Source organism: Vulpes lagopus, chromosome 5 (genome assembly GCF_018345385.1).
Source record: "Vulpes lagopus strain Blue_001 chromosome 5, ASM1834538v1, whole genome shotgun sequence".
NCBI lineage: Eukaryota > Metazoa > Chordata > Mammalia > Carnivora > Canidae > Vulpes > Vulpes lagopus.
Window position 1 is genome coordinate 28,211,968 of NC_054828.1, and position 27,474 is coordinate 28,239,441.

Genomic DNA, 27,474 nt, shown 5'->3' on the forward strand with positions numbered 1-27,474 from the left:
AGAACAATTAATTCATATCTCATGAACAATGAACTTTTGATTCCCAGGATTCCAGACAAATCAAGTAGAACACACTATTGTTATTCTGAATTACAAGAGCCGTTTTTTTACTCCATCAGCAACACTTCCCATTTTTAAATTTAATATAAAGTATAGAAAAAAAATAATGCTAGCAAAATCTGCTGTTAGGCACTGTCTCTATAGTTCAGTTTGGGCAAGTCCCTCATTTGTGACTTGTACTGGTCTTTCTCCCTGACTAGAATATAGGTGGGATGTGGTTGTTTGTTTAGGTACTTTTAGTACCTAGAATAGTGCTTGGCACCTTGCAGGAACTCCTAAGTATGTCAGTGAAAAAATAAAAGAACAGAGAAGAGGCATGATGAAAAGACGAGCAGATTTTCAGGGACAGGGAGTTAATTCACTTGTCTTCTTGACTTTTGGGTGCCCACAGGGCATCCAGTGAGGGCCAACAGATAGCCAGATATTTGGAGGCATCAGATGGTGCCTCCCAAGGGAATACTAAACAATTCTTTGGGGAAGTCATTTTGTTTGAATAACATTAATAGCCATGAGGTGTTTTGTGATAAAATATTTGCATTCTGCACAAAAGACATAGTTTTCTACAATGGAGGGGAAAAGTGAGATTTGTTGGAGAAAAAACTAAAAAAAAACAGAGTCAAAACAGAATCAAAGAATCCAGAGCAGCAAATACAGAATTTAAAATCAAGCAAAGCCAGTATCACTTAGCAATGACTGAAACCAAAATGATGAAACTCAAAGGTCAGTTCTTTGGGTATATTTTTTTGGGAATATATAGCATATTAATACTATATAATAGTATATTATACTATTAATAGTATAGTTATTATTATACTATTATACTATTAATACTAATTATACTAATTTATTTAGTATTATACTAATACTAATATACTAATATACTAATACTAATAATACTAATTAGTATTATACTAATACTAATATACTAATATACTAATACTAATAATACTAATTTATTAGTATAATTTATTTAGTACTATACTAATTTATTTAGTGTTATACTATTAGTATAGTATAGTACTATACTAATTTATTTAGTATTATACTATTAATACTAATTATGCTAATACTAATACTATTATACTAATTAATACTAATAATACTAATAATAGTATATATACTATTAATATATAATAGTATATATACTATTAATATATAATAGTATATATACTATTAATATATAATAGTATATATACTATTATACTATTAATACTATTAATACTAGTATATTAATACTATGTAATATACCAAAATTACACAGAATTCAGTAAGATTTCAAATGATTTATTCCAGGTCTACACACACCCACACACAGTCAGAAAGGGAGTATTATATTGGCAACAAGTATTTAGAGCCCCAAAATATTCATGCCCTTTGAACCAAGGATTCCACTCCTGAGAATCTGTCCTAACAGAATAAACCAAATGCACCATAGAAGTCATTAATACAAGTGAAAGAAAACTGAAAATATTCCAAATGTCTAATACTCAGTGAAGAATTAAATAAATCAGGGTAAAATACATGCCATGAAATATTATATAACCACCAAAAATTAATCTGAATATTCAGAAAAATCTGAGAAAGCATATGAGATAATGCCAAATAAAAAAAGCAGAATATGACATTTTTCTAAAGAAGACATACAGATGGCCAACAGACACATAGAAAGACGCTCAATATCACTAATCATGAGGGAAATGCAAACCAAAACCACAAGGAGATACCATCTACCACCAGTGAAAATAGCTAGTATCAAGAAGAAAAAAAACAAGTGTTGGCAAGGATCTGGAGAAAAAGGATCTCTTATGAACTGTTAGTGGAAATGTAAATTGACAAGGTACTGTGGAAAAACAGCATGGAAATTCCTCAAAAAATTAAAAATAGAATTACCATATGATCCATTAATTTCACTACTGGGGATTTACCCAAAGAAAATGAAAACACTCATTCAAAAAGATACAGACACCCCATGTTTACTGCAGCATCATTTACAATAGCCAAGATATGGAAGCAACCCAAGTATCCACTGATAGATGAATGGATAAAGAAGGTGTGTGTGTGTGTGTGCATGTGTGTGTGTGTGTGTATACATATATATACCCAGTGAAACATCACTAAACCATAAAAAAGAATGAGATCTTGCCATCTGTGACAAAAAGGATGGACCCAGAGGGTACTATGCTAAGTGAAATAAGTCAGACAGAAAGAAAAAAACCATATGGTTTTACTTGTATGTGGAATCTAAAAAACAAAACAAATAAAAAGAAGCAGAATCAGATCCATAAATACAGAGAACTGATGGTTGCAAGAGAGGACGGAGTGGGGGGATGAGCAGAATAGGTGAAGGGAAGTGGGAGCTACAGGCTTCCAGTTATGGAAAGAGTGAGTCCTGGGGATGAAACATACAGTGCAGGGAATATATGGCACTGTAACACTCTGTAATGGCACTATAATAGCATTGTGTGCTGACAGAGGGTTGCTACACTGTGGTGCACAGCAGAACATATTAAATTGTCAAAGCCTTCAGCTTTGACACTTGAGACTAATTAACATCACGTATCACCTATACTGCAATTAAGGAAAAGAGCCGAATATGAAATGATTATGGAAACCCTGTTTCTATGTGAAAAAACTTAAGGAGGACAAGAAAGCTAAAAGTAAGTGATCCACAGTGGTAATAACAAGGCAGTCAGATATTTTTTCTTTTTGAAAGGTATGTTTTATTAATAATAATTACTAACATTTATGGGGGTGGCTTTCAACATGAAGTATTTTAAAAAGTCATTTTACTCTCATAATAGCCCTATGAGGCAGATACTAATATTATTATTTTACAGATAAAAAAACTTAAAATCTAAACAAAACAAACAAAAAAACTTAAAATCTAGAGAGCTGGAGTAACTGGCTAAGATAACATAGGGATTAGGTGCAGATCTGAAGCTGGACCCTGGTCTGGCTCATAGCAAGGTTCAGGCCTTTGGTCTCCATATTATACTTCTGCTTAGTTTTTTTTTTTTGTTTGTTTTTAAGATTTTATTTATTTACTCACTAGAGACACACACACACACACAGAGAGAGAGAGAGAGAGAGAGAGAGAGAGAGAGGCAGAGACACAGGCAGAGGGAGAGCAGCCTCCACACAAGGAGCCCGACGTGGGACTCGATCCCGGGACTCCAGGATCACACCCTGGGCTGAAGGCAGGCACTAAACTGCTGAGCTACCCAGGGATCCCCCTTAGTTTTGTTTTTTAATTAAAAGGAGTGTTGTTTAAAAAAGAAGGTCATAGTAAAATCAAATGGCATTTCCTTTCTGTTGAAAAGAAGTCCTCACACACTTTAACTGAGTTGGCTTTAACTCTTATAGAAATCAGTGTGGAGGAAGGTGAGAGGGAGAGGAAGGCCAACACAGGGATGGCATTGATTTGGGACAGGAAGAAGGGAGGACATATAGACGCTTCCAGGGCACCTACCTCTCCTTGTGACTTGTTTGCATGATTCTCCTTCTTGGCAGCCTCCTGGAGTTCCATAGCCTGTTGGATGTACATTTTCCCAGCGAGGATTTCATTTTCCAGCATCGACAGCTCCTTCAATGAAATGGGCCAATTCAACCGTTCTAATGCCCTGTTTAAAGCTGCCTTGTTCTCTAAGTACCGCATGGGCTTATATGCATCTAATCTAAAAATAAAAAAAAAAAAGGAGGAAAAAAGACAAAGAAAGTGATCATAATAGAAAACACATGGAAGCCCTGCTGTGATTCCATCCTGCGCGGCTGTTCTGAGGAACAGTAGTCGTGTGTCTCCGTCCGCCTTCTCTCCCACCTAAGTGCGTGCCACCGCCCCATGGAAGATTCGATGGACATGGACATGAGCCCCCTGCGGCCCCAGAACTATCTTTTTGGTTGTGAACTAAAGGCTGACAAAGATTACCACTTTAAGGTGGATAATGATGAAAATGAGCACCAGTTATCTTTAAGAACGGTCAGTTTGGGAGCTGGTGCAAAGGATGAATTGCACATTGTTGAAGCAGAGGCAATGAATTATGAAGGCAGTCCAATTAAAGTCACTCTGGCAACTTTGAAAATGTCTGTACAGCCAACGGTGTCCCTTGGGGGCTTTGAAATAACACCACCTGTGGTCTTACGGTTGAAGTGTGGTTCCGGTCCTGTGCATATTAGTGGACAGCACTTAGTAGCTGTAGAGGAAGATGCAGAGTCAGAAGATGAAGAAGAGGAGGATGTGAAACTTCTTAGTATATCTGGAAAGCGTTCTGCCCCTGGAAGTGGTAGCAAGGTTCCACAGAAAAAAGTAAAACTTGCTGCTGATGAAGACGATGATGATGACGACGATGATGACGATGATGATGAAGATGATGATGATGATGATTTTGATGATGAGGAAGCTGAAGAAAAGGCTCCAGTAAAGAAATCTATACGAGATACTCCAGCCAAAAATGCACAAAAATCAAACCAGAATGGAAAAGACTCAAAACCATCAACACCAAGAACAAAAGGTCAAGAATCTTTCAAAAAACAGGAAAAGACTCCCAAAACACTGAAAGGACCTAGTTCTGTAGAAGACATTAAAGCAAAAATGCAAGCAAGTATAGAAAAAGGTGGTTCTCTTCCCAAAGTGGAAGCCAAGTTCATCAATTATGTGAAGAATTGCTTCCGGATGACTGACCAAGAGGCTATTCAAGATCTCTGGCAGTGGAGGAAGTCTCTTTAAGAAAATAGTTTAAACAGTTTGTTAAAATTTTCCGTCTTCTTTCATTTCTGTAACAGTTGATATCTGGCTGTCCTTTTTATAATGCAGAGTGAGAACTTTCCCTACCGTGTCTGATAAATGTTGTCCAGGTTCCATTGTTCCATTGCCAAGAATGTGTTGTCCAAAATGCCTGTTTAGTTTTTAAAGATGGAACTCCACCCTTTGCTTGGTTTTAAGTATGTATGGAATGTTATGATAGGACATAGTAGTAGTGGTGGTCAGACAAATGGAAATGGTGGGGAGACAAAAATATACATGTGAAATAAACTCAGTATTTTAATAAAAAAAAAAAAAAAAAAAAAGAAAACACATGGAAAGATGGTTTTCCAGCAAAACCTCCCCTGAGAACCATCTCTCAGACAGATGTCAGGTTATCAGCTGACAGAACCACAGGCACACTCGACAGTCCATCAAGACTGTGGTAGCTTACATGAGTTAAAAATAACCATCTCTGTGAATTATGGTAGGCATTCTTCCCTACTACCTAATCTGATGATCTGATCTTGAAGAAGTTTGATATATATTGCTTTTTTTTTTCCTCCAAATTTTTTGGGCATATTTGGAGCCCATTCCCTTCCGCCTAGGCCTACCATTTGGCAGGACCAAAATTGAGCTTTGAAGAGATTTCACACACTGTGCCCAGGAATAACTCTGGGAAACAGAGCAAAGCAAAGGGAAGGGAAGTAAAACAAAAGCCAAATATTTGCCTCAGTGCAGTAATTCTTTTACCAGCCCATTCTAGCTATTTGGATCTCCTCTTCTCCTTTTTTTTTTTTTTTAAAGATTTATTTATTTATTTATTCAGAGAGAGCGAAAGAGAGGCAGAGACACAGGCAGAGAGAGAAGCAGGCTCCATGCAGGGAGCCCGATGTGGAATTCGATCCCAGGTCTCCAGGATCACACCCCGGGCTGCAGGTGGCACTAAACCGCTGTGCCACTGGGGCTGCCCTCCTCTTCTCCTTTTATAGGCCTACATAGGGCTAAACTTTCTGGCTTCGTTGTTTTGGTATACAAAGAACAGAAGGCAAACTTTCTATGAGCTGATGAACCCAAGTATGACTCCAGGGGAAGCCAGTGTGGTGTGATGGCCCAGGTCCTGCATACTACTTCCAGTCCAGCTACTGCTACATTTGACACTCCCATGGAGGGAGAGAAAGAAAAGGAAGAAGGAGGAAGCAGGGAGCCAGGAGGAAGAAAGAAATATAGAGGGAGGGAAGGGGAGGGCATTTCTTAATTATTTTCTTACTGCTTAAAGGGTGACTTTCTTTAGATTTGGGGTGTTGGAAGAGTACATTGCAAACCCAGTAAAACCAAAGGACTCAATCCACAAGCAAACCTGTCAGATAACAGCAAAAATTCTTATTAAAAAAATCTAAATTGGAGTGATGTCAGCAAGATGGTGGACTAAGAAACCCAAGGCCCCCATTCTCCCCTAAGAGATATGGACTCATCAATATATGGACCAAATTCCCTCTATGAGAATTCCAGAAACCAGGTAGGAGGTCACAGCACTCAAGATGAACACAAAGCCAAGAAGAATAGTAGATTAAAGTGGATAGAAAAGATTGTTGCATTTTGCCTAGGCTAGTCCCCCTGCTTCCCTGGCACAGTGCAGTGTAATTAGGAGAAAACTTGTAAGTTGTGGCTTCCCCCTTGGAAGGGACAGAAGAGAGGAAACACACATCCAACATTCTGGCTTTCTGGGGGACTTCCCAAGAGACTGGTTTCCATCTCATGTGACTCAGAGCACTCAGTACCCTCTGGATACCATTTTAGGGGTAGCTAATAAAAAAGGGGTGTTCCCTGGCTTGTTACAGCACCAGACACTGCAATACCAAAAATAGGCACCAGGGGGAGTAAGAGATTATGGGCTCCTGAGAGGAAAGGGGCCAAACCTTTTTTTTTTTTTTTTTAAATAATGAGAAAACACACAAGCCTGGATAAGGCACTCTTCAGAAAAGGTTTGAAGGATTCCCAGAATCTCTAGCCCAGAGGATTGGTGAAGGTCATTCCTTGTAAGAAGCTATTCTGTATAGACTAGACTGGGAGAGGTATCTGGTTTTTTCAAATACTCAAATCTCCACTGAAGATTCTGAGGCATATAAAGAAATAGGGAAAGGTGGCTCAATCAAAGCAATAAAATAAGTCTCCAGAAATCTTTCCTAAAGAAATGGGAGCTCTCTGAACGACCCGACAAAGAACTCAAAATAACTGTCCTAAGGATGTTCAGTGAGCTCAAAGAGAACACAGACAACTACATAAAATCAGGAAAATGATGCATGAACAAAAAGAGAATATCAACAAAAATACAGACAGAAACTATAAAAAAGAACCAAGAAAATTCTGGATCTGAAGAATAACTATGAAATGAAAAATTCATCAGAGAGTTTTAAAAGTCTTGATCAAGCAGAAGAAAAAAAATCAGCAAATTATTGCTACTTTAAGTCATAAACTATTACAAGAGACAAAGAAGGGCATTATATAATGATAAAAGGGTCAGTCCACCGGGAAGATATAATTATAAATATATATGCACCCATTGAACCCAATGAACCCAGAACTCCTAAGAATATGACACATTGACAGAATTGAAGGGAGGAGAAATAATAAAAGTAGGAGATTTCAATCCACATTTTTAACTATTGATGTAACAACCAAACAGATGGTCAATAAGGAAAGAGTACTTGAACAATACCATAAGCTAATTGGACCTAACAGATATATGCAGAACATGCCACCAGCCAACAGCAGGATACATAGTTCTTATGTTTAGACATGAAACATTCCCTGGGACAGGCCACATGTTAGGCCACAAAACAAGTGCTAAAAGTTTTCAAAATCACAATCACTTAAAAAAATCTTCTCATCACAATGGGACAAAATTAGAAATAAATAGCCTATGGAAAACTGGAAAATCCAGGAACATGTGGAAATTAAATACCACACTCTTAAATAGCCAGTGGGTCAAAGAAGAAATTACAAGGGAGATTAGAAAATATCTTGGGATACCTAAAAATGAAAACACAAAATAACAAAATGTATGAAATACTGTAAAAGCAGTACTAAGAGAAAAATTTATTGTGCTAAATGCTTACATCAAAAAAGAAGAAAGATCTCAAATAAATAACCTAAATTCATACCTAAAGGAACTGGAAAAAGAACTAAATCCAGTTAGTAAAGGAAGGAAATAATAAAGATTAGAGCAGAAATAAATAAAATGCTGTATAGAAAAACAATAGAAAAAATCAGTGAAATTAAGAATTGACTTTTGGAAAGAACAACAAAACTGATAAATGCTCAGCTAGATTAACTGAAAAGGAGAAGACTCACACAATCAGAATCAGAAAGGAAAAAAGGGACATTATAACTCATGTTACAGAAGTAAAACGGATTATGAGAGACTACTATGATGAGTTATACACCAACAAATTGGTTAACCTAGAAGGAATGGATACATTTCTAGAAACATACCATCTGCTAAGATGGAATCACAAGGAAATAAAAGAAATTCTGAACAGACCTATAGCTAGAAAGGAGATTGAATAAGTAAGCAAATACAACAAAGATAAGCCCAGCACCAAATGGCTTCAAGGGAGAATTCTACCAAGCATTTAAAGAACCAATCCTCCTCAAATACTTCCAAAATGTGCAGAGGAGGATACATTTCCAGACTCATTCTATGAAGCCAGCATTTCCCCATACCAAAGCCAGACAAAAATACTACAAGAAAAGAAAACTACAGACCAATATCCTTTATGAACATTGATACAAAAATCCTCAACAACATACTAGCAAACCAAATTCAACAGCACATTAAAAGGATTACACACGATTAAAAGTGAGATTTATTCCTGGAATTCAAGGATGGTTCAACATATAAAAATTGATGAGATACATCACATTAACAGAATGAAGGGGGGGGAACCCCTCTTGGTTACCTCAAGTGATGCAGAAAAATCATTTCAAAAAATTCAACACCCTTTCATGAAAAAAAAAAAATATATATATATATACTCAACAAGCCAGAAAGAAAAGGAAACTATCTCAACATAAGAAAGGCCTCATATGGGACACCTGGGTGGCTCAGTGGTTTAGCACCTGCTTTGGCCCTGGAGCCCCGGGATCGAGTCCCACATCAGGCTCCCTGCATGGAGCCTGCTTCTCCCTCTGCCTCTTTCTCTGCCTCTCTCTCTGTCTCTGTCTCTCATGAATAAATAAATAAAATCTTTAAAAACAAAATGAAAGAAAGGCCTCATATGAGGAGCCCACAGCTGACATCATCCTCAACAGTGAAAAACTGGAAGCTTTTCTTCCCAGGTCAGGAACAAGGCAATGTCCATTCTGACCACTTTTATTCAACAAAGTACTGAAAGTCCTATCCAGAGAGATTGGACAAGAAAAATAAAATACATCTAAACTGGAAAGAAGTAAAATTACATCTGTTCACAGATGGCATGATTTTATATGTAGAAAATCCTAAGGATTCCATAAAAAATACTGTTAGAACTAATAAATAAATTCAACAAAGTAGCAGGATAAAATATCAACACAGAAAAATCAGTTGCATTTCTATACACTAATAACGCATAATCCAAAAAGCAAATTAAGACAACAATCCCATTTACAATAGCAACTAAAAGAATAAAGTACTAAGGAATAAAATTAACCAAGGGTGTAAAAGACTTGTATACTGTAAACTATAAAATGTTGCTGAAAATAATTTTAAAAGATGTAAACAAATGGGAAAGACATCCCATGTTCCTGGATTAGAAGGCTTAATATTGTTAAAATATCCATACTATCCAAAGTAACCTACATATTCAATTCAACCTGTAAAAATCTCAATGGCATTTTTTTGCAAAAATAGAAAAAAAAAACATCCTAATTCATGAAACCTCAGGGGATTCCAGATAGCCAAAACAATCTTGATAAAGAACGAAGTTGGAGGCCTCACATTTCCTGGTTCCAGAACATCTTACACAAATCTACAATAATCAAAAGGCTGTGGTATTGATATAAAGACAAACATGATCAGTGGAACAGAATAAAGAGCCCAGAAATAAATTCTTTTGTATGTATATAGTCAAATGATCTTCATCAAAGGTGGCAAGACCTCGTTCTGGAGGAAAGGACAGTCTCTTCAACAAATGGTTCTGGGAAAACTGGATATCCACAGGCAAAAGAATGAAGTTGAACCCTTAACTAATACTATATATAACAATTAAGTCAAAACAATGGATTAAAGACCTAAACAGAAGACCAAAAACAATAAAACTCCTAAAAGAAACTAGAGGAGGAAAGCTTCATTGGATTTGGCAATGCTTTCTTGGATATGACAGCAGAAGCACAGACACAAATGCAAACAGACAAATGGAATTACATCAAACTTAAAAACTACGCAACAAAGGAAACCATCAAGATGGTGTCAAGGCAACCTTCAGAGTTAGAGAAAGTATTTGAAAATCATCTATCTGATAAGCGGTTAAAATCCAAAATACATAAAGAACTCCTCTACAACAACAACAACAACAACAACAACAACAAAATAACCGAGTTAAAAAGTGAGTAAAGAACGTGAATAAACATTTCTCCAAAGAAAATATACTCATGGTCAACAAGCATGGAAAAGGATACTTAACGTTATTGATCATTAAGAAAAATGCAAATGAAAACCACAAGGAGATACCATTTCACAACCACCAGGCCACCAGAATGGCTTTAGTTATTAAAAAAAAAAAAAAAAAAAGTGAAATAACAAGTGTTGGCAAGGACGTCAAGAAACAAGGACCCTCATATTTTGCTGGTAGGAATGTAAAATGGTACAGTTGCTATGAAAAAGTCTGATGGTTCCTCAAAAAGTTAAACATAGAATTACCCCGTGGCTCAGCAAATCACTCCTAGAAATGTTCTCAAGAAAAATGAAAACATATGTCCACACAGAAACTTTTACATGAATGTATATGGCAGCATTGTTCTTAACAGCCCCAAGATGGAAACAACTCAAATATCCACCAATGAAAGAAGAGAGAAACAAACTGGTATATACATACAATGAATCCATACTGAGGCATATAAAGGATACTACGTATGCTACAACTTAGAAACATTAAGTTTTTACAAAAGTAAGGAAAAGAAGACAGACACAAAAATGTCACATGTTGTAGGATTCCTTTCCTATGATAGATCCAGAAGAGGAAAATAGACAGAAATTGGAAAACAGACTAGTGGTTACCAGACAGGGAGAGAGGTATGGAGGATTACTTAACCGGTACATGGTGTTTCTTCTGAGGTAGATAAAGTTTTGAAACTCGAGGGAGGTAGTGGTTTACACGACATTTTGAATAAATACCATAGAACTGTAAGCTTTAAAACAGTTAATTGGAGGTTATGTGAATTTCACCAAAATAAAAAAGAAAGTGGAGAGATGCTGGCTTACTTTTCTTTTTCTTCTTGAGATAATGCTCTCCAAACAATTTTATTCAAACGTCTGTTTAAAAAGAAAAAACAATAATTACTTGGTAGTAGTAGTTCATTTCATGGCAAAAGGCTGATCCCAGGCTCTGAAGGACACTGCAGGCAGAGCCCAAGCCAAGGGACACATGCACTGGACCATGTCACTGCTGTGTGCTTACAGATATTGAAAATGAGTATCTATCTGCCTCCCTTGGCATCACCGCAGAAACCTCCTAGCTTTGTGGCAATCGTGTTCAATATTAAAGGAGGGCATGGCTCTCAGCTCAGTCAGGTAAAACCCGAGTAAAGAAATGGCAGTAAGCAAAATTGTTGTCATTTTCTCTGCATGAAGTCGCTAAACACCCCCTGTTTTTCTTCCTATGGAAAAGTACAACTGTGCCCTTAGTTTACCTTCTATAGACATTCTTCTACCTGGATTTTCAGAGCAAAAGCGGTTGGGGGGGTCATAAATAATAGGATCGGGACACATTTTAGAGATCAATCAGGCTGACCTCCTTGTTGTCTAAGCAAGGTCATTGAGAGGGGCAAGCACATGAAGTGCCCTGCTCCTTCGTCACTGCTTGTTGCTAGTGGCAGTGCTGAGACGTTCTGAAGCTTATCACTGAACATGTTTGTGGAGTGAGGAGAGGAGGAGGCTGGAGTCAGTGGTTTCTATGGGGCAAACACAGCTCCTTTCCTTGTTACAAATCAGTGATGCTTCTTTCAGGGGTGCCAGCCCCAGTCTGTTCCCCCTTCCTGTACCACTACATCACTATCCAAAGCAGGTTTCCTAGAGTACAGAGCACAGAACACTGGCCCCGGGGGGGCTGTGAGCTGGTGTTCCATAAAAACAAAAACAAAAACCATCAAGCTTCCATAAAATTTGGTAGGAGAATACTGTCTGTCTCCAGGAGGCAGACCTGGACCCAGGTCTCTAACCCCTGGACCCAGCAGCAGCAGCACAGGGCGCTGAGAACACTTCGAGTGGTACTACCCTGCCTGACCTCCCTTCGTGAGCCTGGTGAGACCACGGGAAGGGGGTCTGGCATGTGGTGAAGAGCACAGGCTCTGGAGCCAGACGGCCTGGGTCCAAGCTCAGCTGGCTTCTCCTCTTATGAGCTGTGAGACTTTAGGCCAGCAGCCAACTCTGTAGAATGTGGATAATAATGGCATCTCCCTTCTAGAGTTGCCATGAGGGCTCATTGAGCCAGTGTGGGCACAGCACACAGAACCTGTCTGACACGGGTAAATGCTCTGTGATATCAGCTGTCAGGAAGCAGGAAAGAAGCCATCTCAGTGCTTCTGTCTTACCTGGATGTTTTGGGTTCCTTGGGGCCTATTTGGAAATTGGGTTTTTTAAATTATGAGTTCATGTATCAATAAGCAGGGCTTCTAAGACTTGCTTAAATGATTCATGGGACGCATTTTTGGCTTGTTGTGTGTATGCTTCTCTGAAAACAAAACGAAAAATACAACTTCATTTAAAAATCCCCTAAAATCTAAACTTTGAAAGTGGATGCAGTATAGTAGGGAGGCTGGGAGTGAGGACACAGGATTTGGAGCTACATGGCTCTGGGTTCAAATTCCAGTGCTTCTACATTGCTGTTGTATGATCCTGTGTTACATAACTTTTTGAAACTCTGTTTTCTTATCTGAAACAAGGATAACACCACCTACCTTGGTGCTGGGAGGATTGAGATGTACATACAAAGTGACCAGGAATAACTCAGTGTTTATTCCCTCCAGGTTCTGAGGATGGGCGAGGCTTGGAAACTGAGAAGCCCTGAGTGAATGTGGGTCTAATTAGCTAGCACATACCACTAATTTTAATTCAATCCTTTAGAAAATACTCTTCTAAAAGCACACTTACATAACCTTGTAATCCCCCTATTTTCCATCTATACTGAAATACTTCAGAGCACAAAGAGCAGAAAAAGTGGGTGCATGTGAAGTGAGGGCAGCTGAGAGCGTAGATCCTGGCTCCCAATTGGCCAGGTGATGGTGGGAAAGCCACAAGAGGTGTGGGATGAGGCCATCTCTGCGGGATGCTAAGAGGGCACGGGACATGAGGGCTTCTCTGAGGCTGGTCCATCCCTTGATTCACAGATTTTACTAACCACAGTTTTCCTCTTTTTTTGTTTTAGGAGAGTGAAATTTGGTTGGGGGGTTGCATTCACTAGCTCTCTATATCTCTAACTGACAAATCTACTTGTGCCAAGAATTGCCAGACTTTGCAAAGCAACTTGTAACTAATGACCTTTCAGAAATCTAACCAGCAGGCAGAGCATATAGGAGGTCATAGGCAGAGGTTACTAGGCATGGCCACAGCCAGATTAGATCTGATGCTTCTCCTGTGGAACTGAGGGCTGCAGCCTTGACCTTACACTTAAAATTGAAATACACTGCTGATAAATGACCCCAGAAGCTAGCCAGCCCTGGCAATCCTCACTCAAAGTTTATACCCAGACACACAAAGCCAAAATTGCTATCTCAATTCTTAAAATATTGAAATAAAAGAACTCCCAACACACAGCCACTAAGTTGACTAACATAGCTAGTTATGTCACTATTTTGGCTAAAGGGCTGTGAGCTTCCCAATTGTGTGGTCATCGCTAACCATACAAATTCAGAGTTGTATCTGGCTTGTGATGGTAAACTCCTTAGAAATGCCATATTGCGGACAGAGTGGGAGTAAACCAAGTTTCATTAATTACTTTTCATGGTATGTGTAATCTTTATAAAGCTAGAGAGCAAGATGGGAAAGGGAAGTGACATGCCAACAAAATTCTTAAATACTACTGAATGCAAAAAATCAGGAAGTTTTGTTCTGTATAATATTAATGTTAATATTATTAAACAATATTAAATAACTCATTTAATATAAACATCACATTACCACATATTAATTCAATGATATTGAATTTTAAATATTAATATTAAAATTAATGTTACTATTAATAACAATTTAGTATAACATTTCTCTAAGAATCCTAAAAGGCTTTTCCAGATTCACTCACTGGAAGTAGGAAGTGGGACAACTCACTATGTCTGTATTTCGGTTTTGCTATTTGGGAAGGAAGAATCCTTGTCTTTCAGAGAAAGGACACAGGGGGAAGAGCTGCATGACAACTATATTCAATGTATTTATGGTTATTTTAGGATCAGCAGATTCAAGGAATGAAAGGGGAAAGTAATTAACACTAACTAGATCAAATTAAATTCCAGTAGTCAAATACATATGTAGCAACACCTGTGAGGGAGAGGCAATAAGGGGGGAAAACAAGGATGCCAAGCACCAGCCCTTGGAAGTTGATCTCCTTGCAGGGAAGGGAGGAGCCTATGCAGAAGCTGTGAGCCCTCTGAGGGCCACATGCAGGGTGGGTGGTGGGTCACTAGGGATGGGCCTCTCTGAGGAAGCCCACTGGAGCTGAGGCAAGGTGGGAGTGAAAACAGACCAACTGCAGGACAGGAAGAGGGTTGTCATTGCTGGGAGGCCAGAGAAGGCCTGCCTGGTGCAGGAGGAGAGGCAGAGCAGAGGGGCAGCCCCTGCGTGCCGGAGATGCAGGAGAAACCAACAGAGCAGAAGGTCGGGCCCATGGAGAAGAGTAAGCCTTGGCATAGTTCATTGTGTCTGCAAGAGACATGAAGGGCAGACAAAGACTCAGAGGAGTCCTAAGGAGCCTGGAGCAGCTGAAGGAGCTCATGTAAGACAGTCTCCATTCTTCTGTGAGGGCAGGAGAAGGCTCCCATGAAAGATTTGCAGAAGCCTGTGATGGGCCTGGTGGGGAAAGGCCAGTGTCTGGACCAGATTGTGCACCTCATGTGGCAGGAGGGGAACACACATGACACACATTGCAAAATGACAACAGAATAGCATATGCTGGCTAGGATATGTCATTAACTTTTGTGTACTTTATTTCATTTCTCACCCCTACGTGGTGGGAGGTGAAAATCCAGTTGCACAGCTTCCAGAACCAAGGAAAGACCTCCCTGGAGACAGAGGGCATGCTCCAAGTTTAGGTGCTGGGCACAAGGGATTAATAAAGTGCTAGGAGTGGGATGGGGCAGTGACCACAGAGCTAGGCCAAGTGTGAGACTGGGCATCTACCCTTGTGAGAAGAGACCACTTCTCAGCATTAACATGGGGACTAAGACTATAACTTTCACTGTAGTCAACTTGTCTTCCTGATCTTGGGAAAAAAATGGTTTACGTAGTAGGAGACATTCATCTCCATTATCTCCTTATTGTGGAGTTTCATTAATCACTTTACAACATCTGAGGTGCTGAAATGATCAAATTCACACTGCTAATAGGAAAACTTTAAGGATCTCAGGGAAAACATGAGATTTCTAGAGATTTTGGAGAGGGAAGGTGGTTCCTTTAAAATTCTGTTGGACTTTTTCAGGTCATATACTTCATGTAGTACCTGGCACAGAGGAAGCACCTCTGTTTGTGGCTGCTACTGCTAATATGCCTTCTGGGAAATCACTAAATAGCTGCTCCAGGTAAAGGAGAAAAATCTAAGCTAAAACAAAAGAAAACAAGCCCAAACAAATAAATTCCACAGCCATTACAGAGTTGCCAGGAATAATACTCACTTTTCATAGCTCTTAATTGCCTGTTCCACTTTTTGCTTGTAGATATTGAGCTTGACTCCTTGGGGGTTAATTAATGTCATCTTATTGGTGTCGTTGGACACATGTGCCAGAGGGAACACCTACACATCGATACCAAAGGAAGGTGTCATTTGATAGGTTAACATGTGCCTTCAAAAATAGATATACATGGCCATACAGCATGTTTTTCTAACTACAAAATCAATATAATTACAGAAAAATTAGAGAATACAGAATATCACAAAGAAAAAAAGTAAGAATCTGAGGTATCTTCACTAACCCTTTCCTTCCAGTTTTAAAACTATATATTTTTAAAATCACCACCACCACCACACACACAAAACAATAGTTTCAGGAAACTCATCTGACTCAAATATCATCTTCATAAGCCCTTGTCAAATTGATGAGAGCGAGCAATTTCTAAGAAAAGGGATTGCCTACCTTGTAAATTGCTACTTAAACATCTTTTTCATATATTTATTTTACATTTTGTTTTCTCTTGAAAATATCCGATTATATTTGACATTTTTAGACTATCTTCTTGTCAATTTATAAGAGATTCTTAAAAATGACATATAGAGAAGCCTTAATGATCACATTTTATAAGCACAGCAGAGGAGCCAGAGAAAGCTCCTTTTTTATTCTTTCTGTCTGCATTTGGTGCCTACTTTCAGGTTTGGGGATGTCTATGATTCCAAGCCACCTTAATAATACCTATAATGTTATTTATTTACCTCTTTGTCTATTACTTCTCTCTCCCTAGTAGAATGTAAGCTCCATCAGAGCAGAAACTTCATTTTACTTACTACTGTATTCCCATTACTTAGAACATTGGCTGGCACATAGCGTGCCCTCAACAAATATTTGTTGGTAAATGAATAAATACATATTCATAAAGGCATATTCCATATCTTAATATTTAAACAAAAAAGAAAAGTCTAACAGAATACCAAGCTATAATATTGTTTCAAAATTAAATATGATTCCAACTGTAAGCAGCATGTAGGCATTTTGAAAATGTGGAGAATAGCTGTTGAGAAGTCAATTTTTACTTTCAATCAAGATGATACGGTTCATGTTTTTATGTCCCCTCTTACATTAAAAATTATACAAAAATTGTATTGTTATTGCTTAAGAAAAAAATGCAAGAGAATGGAAAGGAGAAAGGAAAGAAAAAAAATGTCAGATGCATGGTTGCTAAATTTCTAGATACAAAGCTGAATGGAACTGTGAACAAGTGAGCAGGGCTAAAACTGTGGACATTCTGGCTCTGTGTCTAAAGAGAGCAGGGGAGTGAGAGCACAACCCCTGGAGAGCAAGTAGGACTGTGAGTGTTTTGTAAGAGAGGGCCCAAGTCAGGCTCAGGGCCTGAAGCCCATGTGGTATGAGGATCTCTCATTCTTTGAAGAAAACTCTGCCAAGTGAGAGAGGACACTGATGTAGTAGCCTCACCACCAAGAACAGCCCTCTATATCTATCACATTCTAATACCACCGTGGAACAAGACTCTAAACGCCAGTGAGGGGGGTATAGGGGGATGGATTTAGACAACTGCAAAACAGAAGGAGAAAGAAAAATACATTTTAAAAATCTTGTTAAAATGATCCACTATCCTAAAATTCCAAAATATATGATGAAAAAGTGCAAAAATAATGGCTGAGAAAATCAACAATGAGAATGTCACTTCACTTGAGAAGAAATTAATCTTATGAGCCATCTAACAACGACTTTCCGGTAGTTATAATTAAAATTAATTATGATTAGGTTGTTCAAAGAAGTAACAGTTATGTAAAAGTACGAAAACATACAGAAGTGCCATAAGAAATAGGCAGGAAAAAGAGTATTTTAAGTAATAAAATAAAACCTATCTTGGAATAAAAGGACACTGAAGTAGAAGACTACATTATTAATTTTGTAATTTAAACATCAAGCCCAAAACAAGAAAATAGGCAAAGATTCAGAAAACTTAAGTGAAAGAAATGAGGAGGCTGTGAAATCGAACCTCACTACTTGTCAGATACAGAAATTCAGCATGTGGCTTTTAGAACAACTTTTGTCAAAGGGAAGAGGCCAGAACAGTAGGTTAAAAGGTGAGTTGACTGGGCTTTGAACACTGATTGAAGCTTGCAGTAATGGAAAAAAAAAATCCACAACTCTCAAAATAGAGCTACATATCACAAAAACTTTCAGAGGAAAAAGAAATCAATCTTCACAAAACGAAAGACCTTTACAGTTTTATCACCCCTGGAAAAAATACCCCCTTAGAAGTCTATAAATAGCTCTCCAGGTTTGCCAGCATATGGCCCAGATGGAAGTCAACACCATAACATTTAAATTAATGTTCTACTTCCCTCTTTTGTGGTTTTGGATTTCATGCCTTGCATGGCCATCATGTACTTCAGTGTGGTAGTAGTTCAAATTTGGTTTTGTGCATCCACTCTCATTCCTTTCTGCATGCAGATTTAGGGAAAGACAAAGTCATACTCCACACCTTCAGTCTGCGGTCTTGGTTTTTACAACATGGTGGTCATATGGAGGTCCCATGGGATATTCTCTTTATGATGTCAGATGCAGTGTGACTATGAGGTCATAAGGGGCATTCTCATAGGACTTGAGAGGTCAGAAGCAGGTCTGCCCAGCTTTTGCAAGGAAGCACTTGGGGAGGAGAGTGCAGTTATGAAGAAGCTGACAGCTCTGTTTGGAAGGAAAAACCTGATCACCTCTCCTCTGAAAATGGTTAACCATTTGGTAAGCCTCTTTTAAGTTAATCTCAAGAGAATTAAAGTAGGTAATATCTTGAGGCTCTCTTTTGTTGCCAAATATTGTCCAAAAGGTCTCTTGATTTTCATTATAAGAGGTAATAAGTTAATAGCTAATTTGGGTTGATTCTGTTAGAATTTTTCCTAATGTTAGGCCCATAAGCAACCACTATATTTAAGAATAGTTTTGGCGGTGTCAGAATGGCCAAGTGGTCTAAGGAGCCAGACTCAAGAAGAATAGTTTTGTCAATAATGGTAACAGTGTTTTTCCTTTACTCTCTGCCAATCACTAAGCACTCTCTACATATTTTCTCATTCGGTCCCTATATAGATATATATACACTGAACTGCAGATTTTGTTATATGGCTTTTTACTCTATTAAACTCTGCTGTTCTTCCTTTAAAAAAAAAACTACTAGTTTTCTAGCCTAATACAGGTACAAAGTAACCATTTATTGAATACTTGAAAGACTAAAACTATATGTAAATTAAAGTAACGCTCAAGGCTCAAAATAATGCTTATCTTTTTTTTTTTTTAAAGATTTTATTTATTTATTCATGAGAGACACACACAGAGAGAGGCAGAGACACAGGTAAAGGGAGAAGCAGGCTCCCTGCAGGGAGCCTGATGTGGGACTCCATCCCGTGACTCCAGGATCATGCCCTGGGCCAAAGGCAGGCGCCAAACCGCCAAGCCACCCAGGGATCCCTGTTTATCTATATTGTAAAACATAACGAAGTCTGGATTCCACCAAATTTGAATTCTTGGTCATTAAAGCATGGGATGAATATAACTTTGCTATTTTTAAAGAGGTATTTGCTAGAAATATGAATAAAGTGATAAGGTTTTCAGAGATTTAGCTTATGTAAGTAAAACAATACTGAAATAATGAAAGAATAGAAAATTAAAATGAAGTACACTTTAACATAGCAATTGGCAAAGTTTTTTTAAATGTACTGTTCTTAAGTGATAACAAAATTGACATTGTTAAAATTCCAAGTAAATTGTACAATAATGGGGGAATAATTAAACAAGTCGCAGTAATTCATATTATTATTAGTGCAAAATTAAAAATCCATCCAAATATGGTCATTACAAGGGACTATGTTCATAATGTATGCGAAATGAAGGAAGCAAAATAGAGAACTGTATGCACAGGTATTAGTAGTTAAGGTCATACTACAGATAGAGTTCCTCCTGTGTTTATCAGCAACCCTAGATTTTGAAAATGAGAAAGCAGTATGAAACTGGTGTTTATATATATTTTGCTCAACCCTGGCTGAATTCACCAGCTTCACTTTTTTAAACTAAATAAGCTCTTCCAACAAATATCCCAGAGCTTGTTGCCAGATTGGCCAAGGAGAAGTCTGATGGGATATGTGTAAAAAAAAAAAAAAATACAAAAGCTGAGCAAATCCTGCATGGATAATTCTGAACACAGATGCGGTGGCTTTATAGACGGTGCAGTTGCACAGGCTTCAGAGTGCAGAAGCTTAAATATCTGCTTTCAAACTGGAACATCTCCAGTCTCCAAACAACAAATGAAAGCAGGACCACAGAATTACTGGTGAAGGAGGAGTGTGTTGACAAGATCATTCATAAATCCATGAAAATATGTTACTTACTACAGGGTAGATTATGTCCCACATTTTTCATACAAGCTTTTAGAAAACAAAAGGTTGTTCTTTTCAACTTAGTGAGCATTTTAATTGGCATAGTAGATAAGCATGTTTTGACCTGGAACAGTGTCCACTGTAGACTACTGAGTAAAAATGAAGGCACAAAACTATATATTCAGTTTTACTTCAGTTTTGGTAAAACAAAAACAAAGAATAAAGGATACATTTAGAGCAAAAAAGGTCTGGTCAGACAACCACCAAATGATTCATCAGTGGTGGAATTATGACTTACTTTTTTTCACTTACCTGTATTTTCTCATCTTTATACCCAGTGAACATATATAGCTTTTGTAATAATTGTCTTTTTAAATTTTTAATTAAGATGTCTATCAATACATAATTTTGTTATGTTCAATGCTACTATATATGACAGCAACAAAATGTCCTTGACAGCATCCCTAACCTTTTTGTACCTAACTTCTTTATCAGCTAAATGATGAGATGAATAGCAACTTACCTAAGTTGCTCTAACTTTCAGATACAATACTTTGATGATATCAAATGGTTTGCTCTGAACCTAATATGAGGGCTCATCATGTACTATATTAATGGGATTGTGCCATGGCCTCTCAGGAGAAAATGACAGAGCTAGAGTGCAGGCCCAGGGTATCTGACCACAGTTATATCCTAATGAACTCTGATTATGGCAAAGCGGGAGGCCTTGAAGGGATACTGTTAAAGAACATCATGATGTTGATGATGATGTAAACTTTCCAATGATACAGATTAATATTCCCAAATTATTTCATCTCTTTGAAGCAATTGGCAATAAAGAGCTCTGAATTCCAGATTCATCAAATAACTAAAACAATTTTATTCTATATATGACTTGGTGATGAATTAATCTTTTTGAATAAGCTAAGGTAAAATTATCTGGTCCACTGGAAACCAAAAGTGCCAGTTAGCATCTTGTAATGAAGAGTTGCTAGGGCAACCTCTCTGCTCAATATTTCATTTCCAAGGTGACAGATTTGATGCTGGTCTGGGAAACATTGAAAAACCAAAACATCACTGTGTTCCAGAAGAAGAAAGAACCCACACATAAGTCATGAATGAAACAAAGACCCGGGGACAAAGCCAAACACTGCTTTATAATTTGGCCCCCACAGATGTGGCCGTGCACAGAACACAGGAGTTAGAGTCAATTAAAATTCTCAGTGAAGTGGGTTAAGATTCAGTTTTCCTTTTCAGCTCCATTCTACTTTTTTGTCTACTTTTTTCATAAAACATTAGGTCCAAATCTCAAAAAGCTATACATCTCACTAAGGAGTATATATTTTTAGGTTATTGTCTTCCTAGTCTTTCTATTTCCAAGTGAATGTCTCTTCCAGTCAGAGGAAATGTTAAGGAATAAAAGATGTTAAGTGTGCTTTGAGAGTGAAATTGGTATTTACTGCAGTATATTTCCATCACCATCATGATTGTTGTTCTTACTCTCAATAACAGAGGAAGGTAAGTAAGCTGGATGGTGTGCTACCATCCAAGGTCTGTGATGAAAATTTACATTGCCACAAAAGGTACCAAGTACAATGCCAATGGTGAAATGCAATTGAAAAATGTTGATCCTCATCCCTTGGCTAAGACAAGAATGTTCTAAAGAACAGGACCCTCACCACTCTTCCAGTTTTTCCTTCTTGGGAATCACTCCATATTTTTCTCTCTCTCACCCCCACATGTTTTAGTCCTATCTAAAGTTCTATCTTAGCCTTGGGTTCCACCCGCACTGTTACCACCTGGGCCACAGTCGCCTAGGCCTCGCCTCCTGATTGACCCTCACCTTCCTAGCCTCAAACTTCTCCAACTATTCTTGTACCTTGTAGCTGAAGCCCAAACTTGATCTTCTTCTAAAAACCCTTTGATTGTCCTCAGGATGACACTGAATTTTTTTAAGTAATCAAGGCCCTTTCTTTACTAGTGCTAACACCTTCCTCCAGTCACACCAAACTTTTTTTGATCCTTAGACTAGCTCCCCCACTGCTTAGGACATCCTTCTCCACCTCCTCACCTCATAATTCCTTTTCTGCCCCTAAGTTTGAACTCTCACAACCAAGTGTGAAGCCTTCTTTGATAACTGAAACTGGGTTAGGGGCCTCTCTAGCATCTTCACTCCACACCTCCCATTTGTTACATTTAACTAGGACTTATTTTACTTGCTATTTCCTCCATGAGATGGCAAACTGTGTTTGGGTAGGAACAAACACTGGCTGTTTTGTTTGGCAGTACCCTAGAGACCAGCTCAGGGCCTGCATACAGTAGGCATGTAATATTTGTTGAATATTTTTATAATAAAAGCCAAAATTTATTGAGTGCCTGCTGAGTACAGTCTGTTATAAGCATTACTTCTTTTAATCCTATAACAATCTGAGTAGGTATGTTATTTTTACATGAATTACTATGTTTACTTCTTCAGAATATGAACCAGTGAAGAGAGGACAGGTTGAATAAGATTTTATGTCTGCATACTATTTTCAGGGTTTCCAAAGCATTTCTATACTCATAAGAACAAACGCTTATCTACAAATATTATATAGAGTTCCTCTTAGGAAATAGGCTGTCTGTGGAACTATCACTAGTCGAAATGTAAAATTTATTTGAAAGTTGATTTTATTTCCTCTGTCAAAATTTTAAGTGTATACATCCTTTGGATCTAGCAATACCACTTTGCAGAATCTATCCCCAAAACGGACTTGTACACGTGTCCCAAAATTTGTGTGCAAGGAAATCTGTTACAGAATTGTGATATGGAAAATAAGGACACAATGTAAATGTACTGGGAAAGAAATGTACTGGGGATGAAAGGTACAGCACAGGAAATATAGTGAACAGCACTATTAAATAGCATTTGATGGTGACAGAGGGTATTACACTTGCAGTGAGCACAGCATAACTTATAGTTATTGAATCACTGTGTTGTACACATGAAGCTAATGTAACATTCTGTATCAACTATACTTCAATTAGATAAAATAATGAGGAAGAACCTTGAAACTTATAAGATTAAGTCACATATCTACACATATGTAAAGGTTTCTAACACCTTAATTTTTGTTTTAAGTAGGCTCCATGCCCAGCATGGAGAGCCCAATGTGGGGCCTGGACTCATGACTCCAAGATTGAGACCTGAGCTGAGATCAAAAGTCAGATCTGAGCCAACTTAACCAACTGAGCCACCCAGGGGCCCCCAAGACCTTAATTTTTAAGATAATTTTTATAAAATAAATAATAATTTATAAAAGATAAAATAGCAAATCCATATTGCCTTATTTATGTTTATTAAAATCATTATGTATATGTGTATAAATACATGTTATGTGTATATATATATGTGTGGGTGTGTATATATATATGAGTGTGTGTGTATAGAAAAACAACTGGAAAGATAATCACCAAACTACTCAGAGTTTCTCCTTTGTAGATGAGAGTGGCTGAGAGAGAAGCTTCCATGTTTTCCTTTAAAGACTTCTAAATGGTCATTCCATACTGAGAGTATATTCATACATTACTTAGCAAATAAAAATAAACCAATAGATTAGTTAAAAATTAAGGTCCCTTTATATTTCACAGTTTTATCATTTGTTATAGGTCTGTTTTACTCAACACTTATAATGTATATAAAAGTTGTGTATAATATATATTTAGAGCTAAAAGTACTACAACAAAAACTGGCAAGTACATAGATAAAACCCCAAAATCTCCAATAATCTCATGACTCTGATAAACACTATTAATATTTTGGTAAAAGAGAAAAGGAGGGAGAAACGGTGCTATGTCTACATCATACATACATGTAATCAAATTTATGTACTATATGTGGAGCTTTGTACCTGATTTTTTTCATTTACTATTAATTTTTTTTTCTTAAAGATTTTACTTATTTATCCATGAGAGACACAGAGAGAGAGGCAGAGACATAGGCCTAGGGAGAAGCTGGCTCCCCCCGGGGAGCCTGACAGGACTCAATTCCAGGACCCTGGGATCATGACCTGAGCCAAAGGCAGACGCTCAGCCAGTGAGCCACCAGGTGCCCCTATTTAGCATTAATTATATTGAGAACTTTTCCCTATATCATTCCTTATCCTTCAGAAACATGACATTTAACGGAAATATGACATTCCATGATTTGGATATACCCACTAGACATTTCATTTCAATGTTGTTTTCAGCATTTTCATTGTTAGATATAAGGCAGTACTAACTACTCTTTGAATTTATGTATCAATATTTCTTTTTTTTAAAGATTTAATTTATTCATAGAGACACAGAGAGAGAGAGAGGCAGAGACACAGGCAGAGGGAGAAGCAGGCTCCATGCAGGGAGCCCGACATGGGACTTGATCCTGGGTCTCCAAGATCAGGCCCTGGGCTGAAGGCGGCACTAAAGCCGCTGAGCCACCCAGGCTGCCCTGTATCAGTATTTCTGATTATAAAATATTTACATATGGATTCACTGGAGGAAAGGCTGTATGCTCTTAACAGCTCTGAGTGTACTGCCAAGGCTGTACCAATTTATACTCCCACCAGCAGGATATGACCTATCTTTGCCATCAGTGTTCATTAGTATTTTTGTTTATTTTATTTTACTTGTTTATTAGTATCTTTTAACTTTACAAATTTAATGGTTGGGGGGAGTTATCTAACTGATTTTTCAATATGAATTTTTTATAAATGCACATATTTGGTTACCAGGTAAGACATATTTTTGTATAGGGTTTTGATTTTTTTTCATTTTTTCCCCTAGATTTTCCACTGAAGTATTCACCATCTTTAAAATTCTTTTATGGTATGGATATGTGTGTGTGTGTATGTATAAACAGAACAACAGAACACTGATTTATACACACATACTCACATACACACATTGACTTATACAGATGCACACACAAAAACATATTTAAGACACTGCTCCTGTAATTCTTTGTTGTATATATTACAAATATTTTTCTGAGCTTTGCCTTCATTTTATTTGTTTTTACACAATTTAACATTTTTCTGTATTCAATCTATAAATTTTTCTTCCTTTGATTTTTATGTTTGTACATCCCTACCCTATCATATTTATTTTATGAGAAATTTACTTTTCCACATTTTAGGTTATTGGAAGGCTTAGAAGGAGACATGATAAGCACAAGAAAATTCTACTTCTCAGTAGAATTCACTAAATATATCTTATTCTGAATAAAACTGAGGAATACTAATAAAATAAATGTAAAGAATAGAAGTTGCCACCAAACATCCAGGAAGAAATCAATCAGTGTTCAGCTTCTCTCTGGTCCTTCTGGAAGAAGTCAAGTTCAAATGATACACTGCCTTCCAATTAATCAGGCTAGAGTTCATTGGAGATACAAATAGAACTTGCCACTCCCAAGGTCTCCGTTAGAGACAGAACCACTCATCATGAGGCACAGTCATCAGGAATATAGCATCAATCACGCAACCTCCAGAGCAAAAATCACTGGTTATGCCAAACCAGGATGCATGTTGAACTCCATTCATGTAATGTCTTCAATGTGACTAATAGAAAAAATTCACCAATTCCTTTGCTTCTTCCAAATACATCAAGACCAGTTAGATAAAGCCTTTTTTTAAAAAAAGATTTCTTGCCTTTGATTTTTTCAATTTTTTATTATGGAAAATGGAAACTATGGGAAGAGGCAGACAGAATAGTAGAATGAGCTTCCTCTGACTCAATATTCTTATTATGTAAATTTAACAGTTATCAACTCATGGCTAATCTTGTTTTATCTATTCCTCTCCTCCCCCAACAACTCCTATTACCCCAATGATTTGGAAGCAAGTCCCAAACACCCTACATTTCTCCTGTAACTATTTTATTATGAGATAAGTGCTTTTAAGGATACTATTTCCATTTAGTACCTATAAAGCCTCATATGTTTCTATTTAAATCACTAGCTGCCACCATATTTGTCCAGAAGCACTGGGGTTTGATCCTCAGATCCTTGTTTTTTGGTGTTCCTCATCCTTGAACAGTCTGGCTGCTCCACTCAATCTATTCTTGCTAAGGGTAAGGACCTTCTAGTCTCCTAGTTCAAGAGAAACTCTTCAGTATTTATTTGGCTTTCCTCCACATTTAACCCTACCATACCCTCCCACTGCTTTTTCCCCTTCCAGGACATGACTGTCACTCTCTTATGGTTCTTTTGCTCTGGTTCATTCTCAGTCTCTCTCTCTCTCTCTCTCTCATTCTCTCTCTCTCTCTGCCTCTCTTTCCCTCCCTCTCTCTTTCTCTTTCTTTTTCCTTTAGAGACTTTTATGATGGAAAAGATGCCACTGGAGGCGCCTAGGTGGCTCAGTTGGTTAAGGGGCCAACTCTTGATTTCATCTCAGGTCCTAATCTCAAGGGTTCTGAAATGGAGCCCTGTTTTGGGCTCCATGCTCAGCAGGGAGTCTGCTTAAGATTATCTCCCTCTGCCCCTCTCCTTAGTTGTGCAGGAGTGCACATTCTCTCTCTTTCAATAAAGAAATCTTTAAAAAAAAAAAAAAAAGAAAAAATGCCACTATATTTAAGAAGAGAAGGTAAGCAAAGGAAGGACATAATCTCTTACAAGTTCTCCCCTGGTCCTTTGATGCTGGATGATATTTACTCATGACTCATGACTCATGACTCATGACTATGAGAGGCTTTTCAAACATTTTTGCAGCTCCACGCTACCCTCCACCAGCAACCAGCCATGAACTGCCAACCCAAAAAAGGCCAATTTCTTCTCAGCTTAAAAACAAAACTGCCTAAGAGCTTTCCTCTCTCCTTTTTAAATATCTTTACAAATAATTTTCTTTTCAATGGCTGAAATATATTTCTGTTACAACTGTACAAGACCAAAGTGGAATACATTTTTTTGAACCAGTAATGAAAAATACATCAAGCAGGATATATAGAAAATCAGTCTTACCTCATCAAAAACCTTGGAAACAACAAGCTTGTCCAGAATGGGAACATAGGTGGGGATGTGAGGGACTGCTGTCACTGATAAGGCATCCATGATGGTGAGTTTCTTGGCAACCAAGCCATGGGTCTTGAGCCAGTTTTCTGAAGACATACTTGAAGAAATAGGAACACAAACTGTGATGCTTTAAAACTTGTAATAAACAAAAACGTAACTAAACTGCCCTGGTAAAATGAAAGTAC

General features: G+C 37.7%; 2 protein-coding genes across 8 annotated transcripts in view; one reads left to right on the top strand and one right to left on the bottom strand.

The window, feature by feature from the left end:
- Positions 1-27,474, bottom strand: part of VWA3B (von Willebrand factor A domain containing 3B) — a 205,380-nt gene that overhangs the window by 38,186 nt on the left and 139,720 nt on the right. For all 7 annotated transcript variants that reach the window (XR_005988108.1, XM_041757342.1, XM_041757338.1 and 4 more), the window contains 4 exons: positions 27,239-27,386; positions 15,875-15,993; positions 11,259-11,309; positions 3,530-3,734 (listed from right to left, as the gene is read on the bottom strand). Coding sequence is in view for 6 of the 7 variants with exons in the window: in XM_041757342.1 (XP_041613276.1) it covers positions 3,530-3,734; positions 11,259-11,309; positions 15,875-15,993; positions 27,239-27,386 (523 nt within the window). In the remaining variant the exon portion in view is untranslated. The remainder of the gene's footprint in view (positions 1-3,529; positions 3,735-11,258; positions 11,310-15,874; positions 15,994-27,238; positions 27,387-27,474) is intronic.
- Positions 3,798-4,915, top strand: LOC121492076 (nucleophosmin-like). The gene has a single exon (XM_041757343.1). The coding sequence runs from the start codon at positions 3,899-3,901 to the stop codon at positions 4,781-4,783; it is 885 nt and encodes a 294-aa protein (XP_041613277.1). The 5' UTR covers positions 3,798-3,898; the 3' UTR covers positions 4,784-4,915.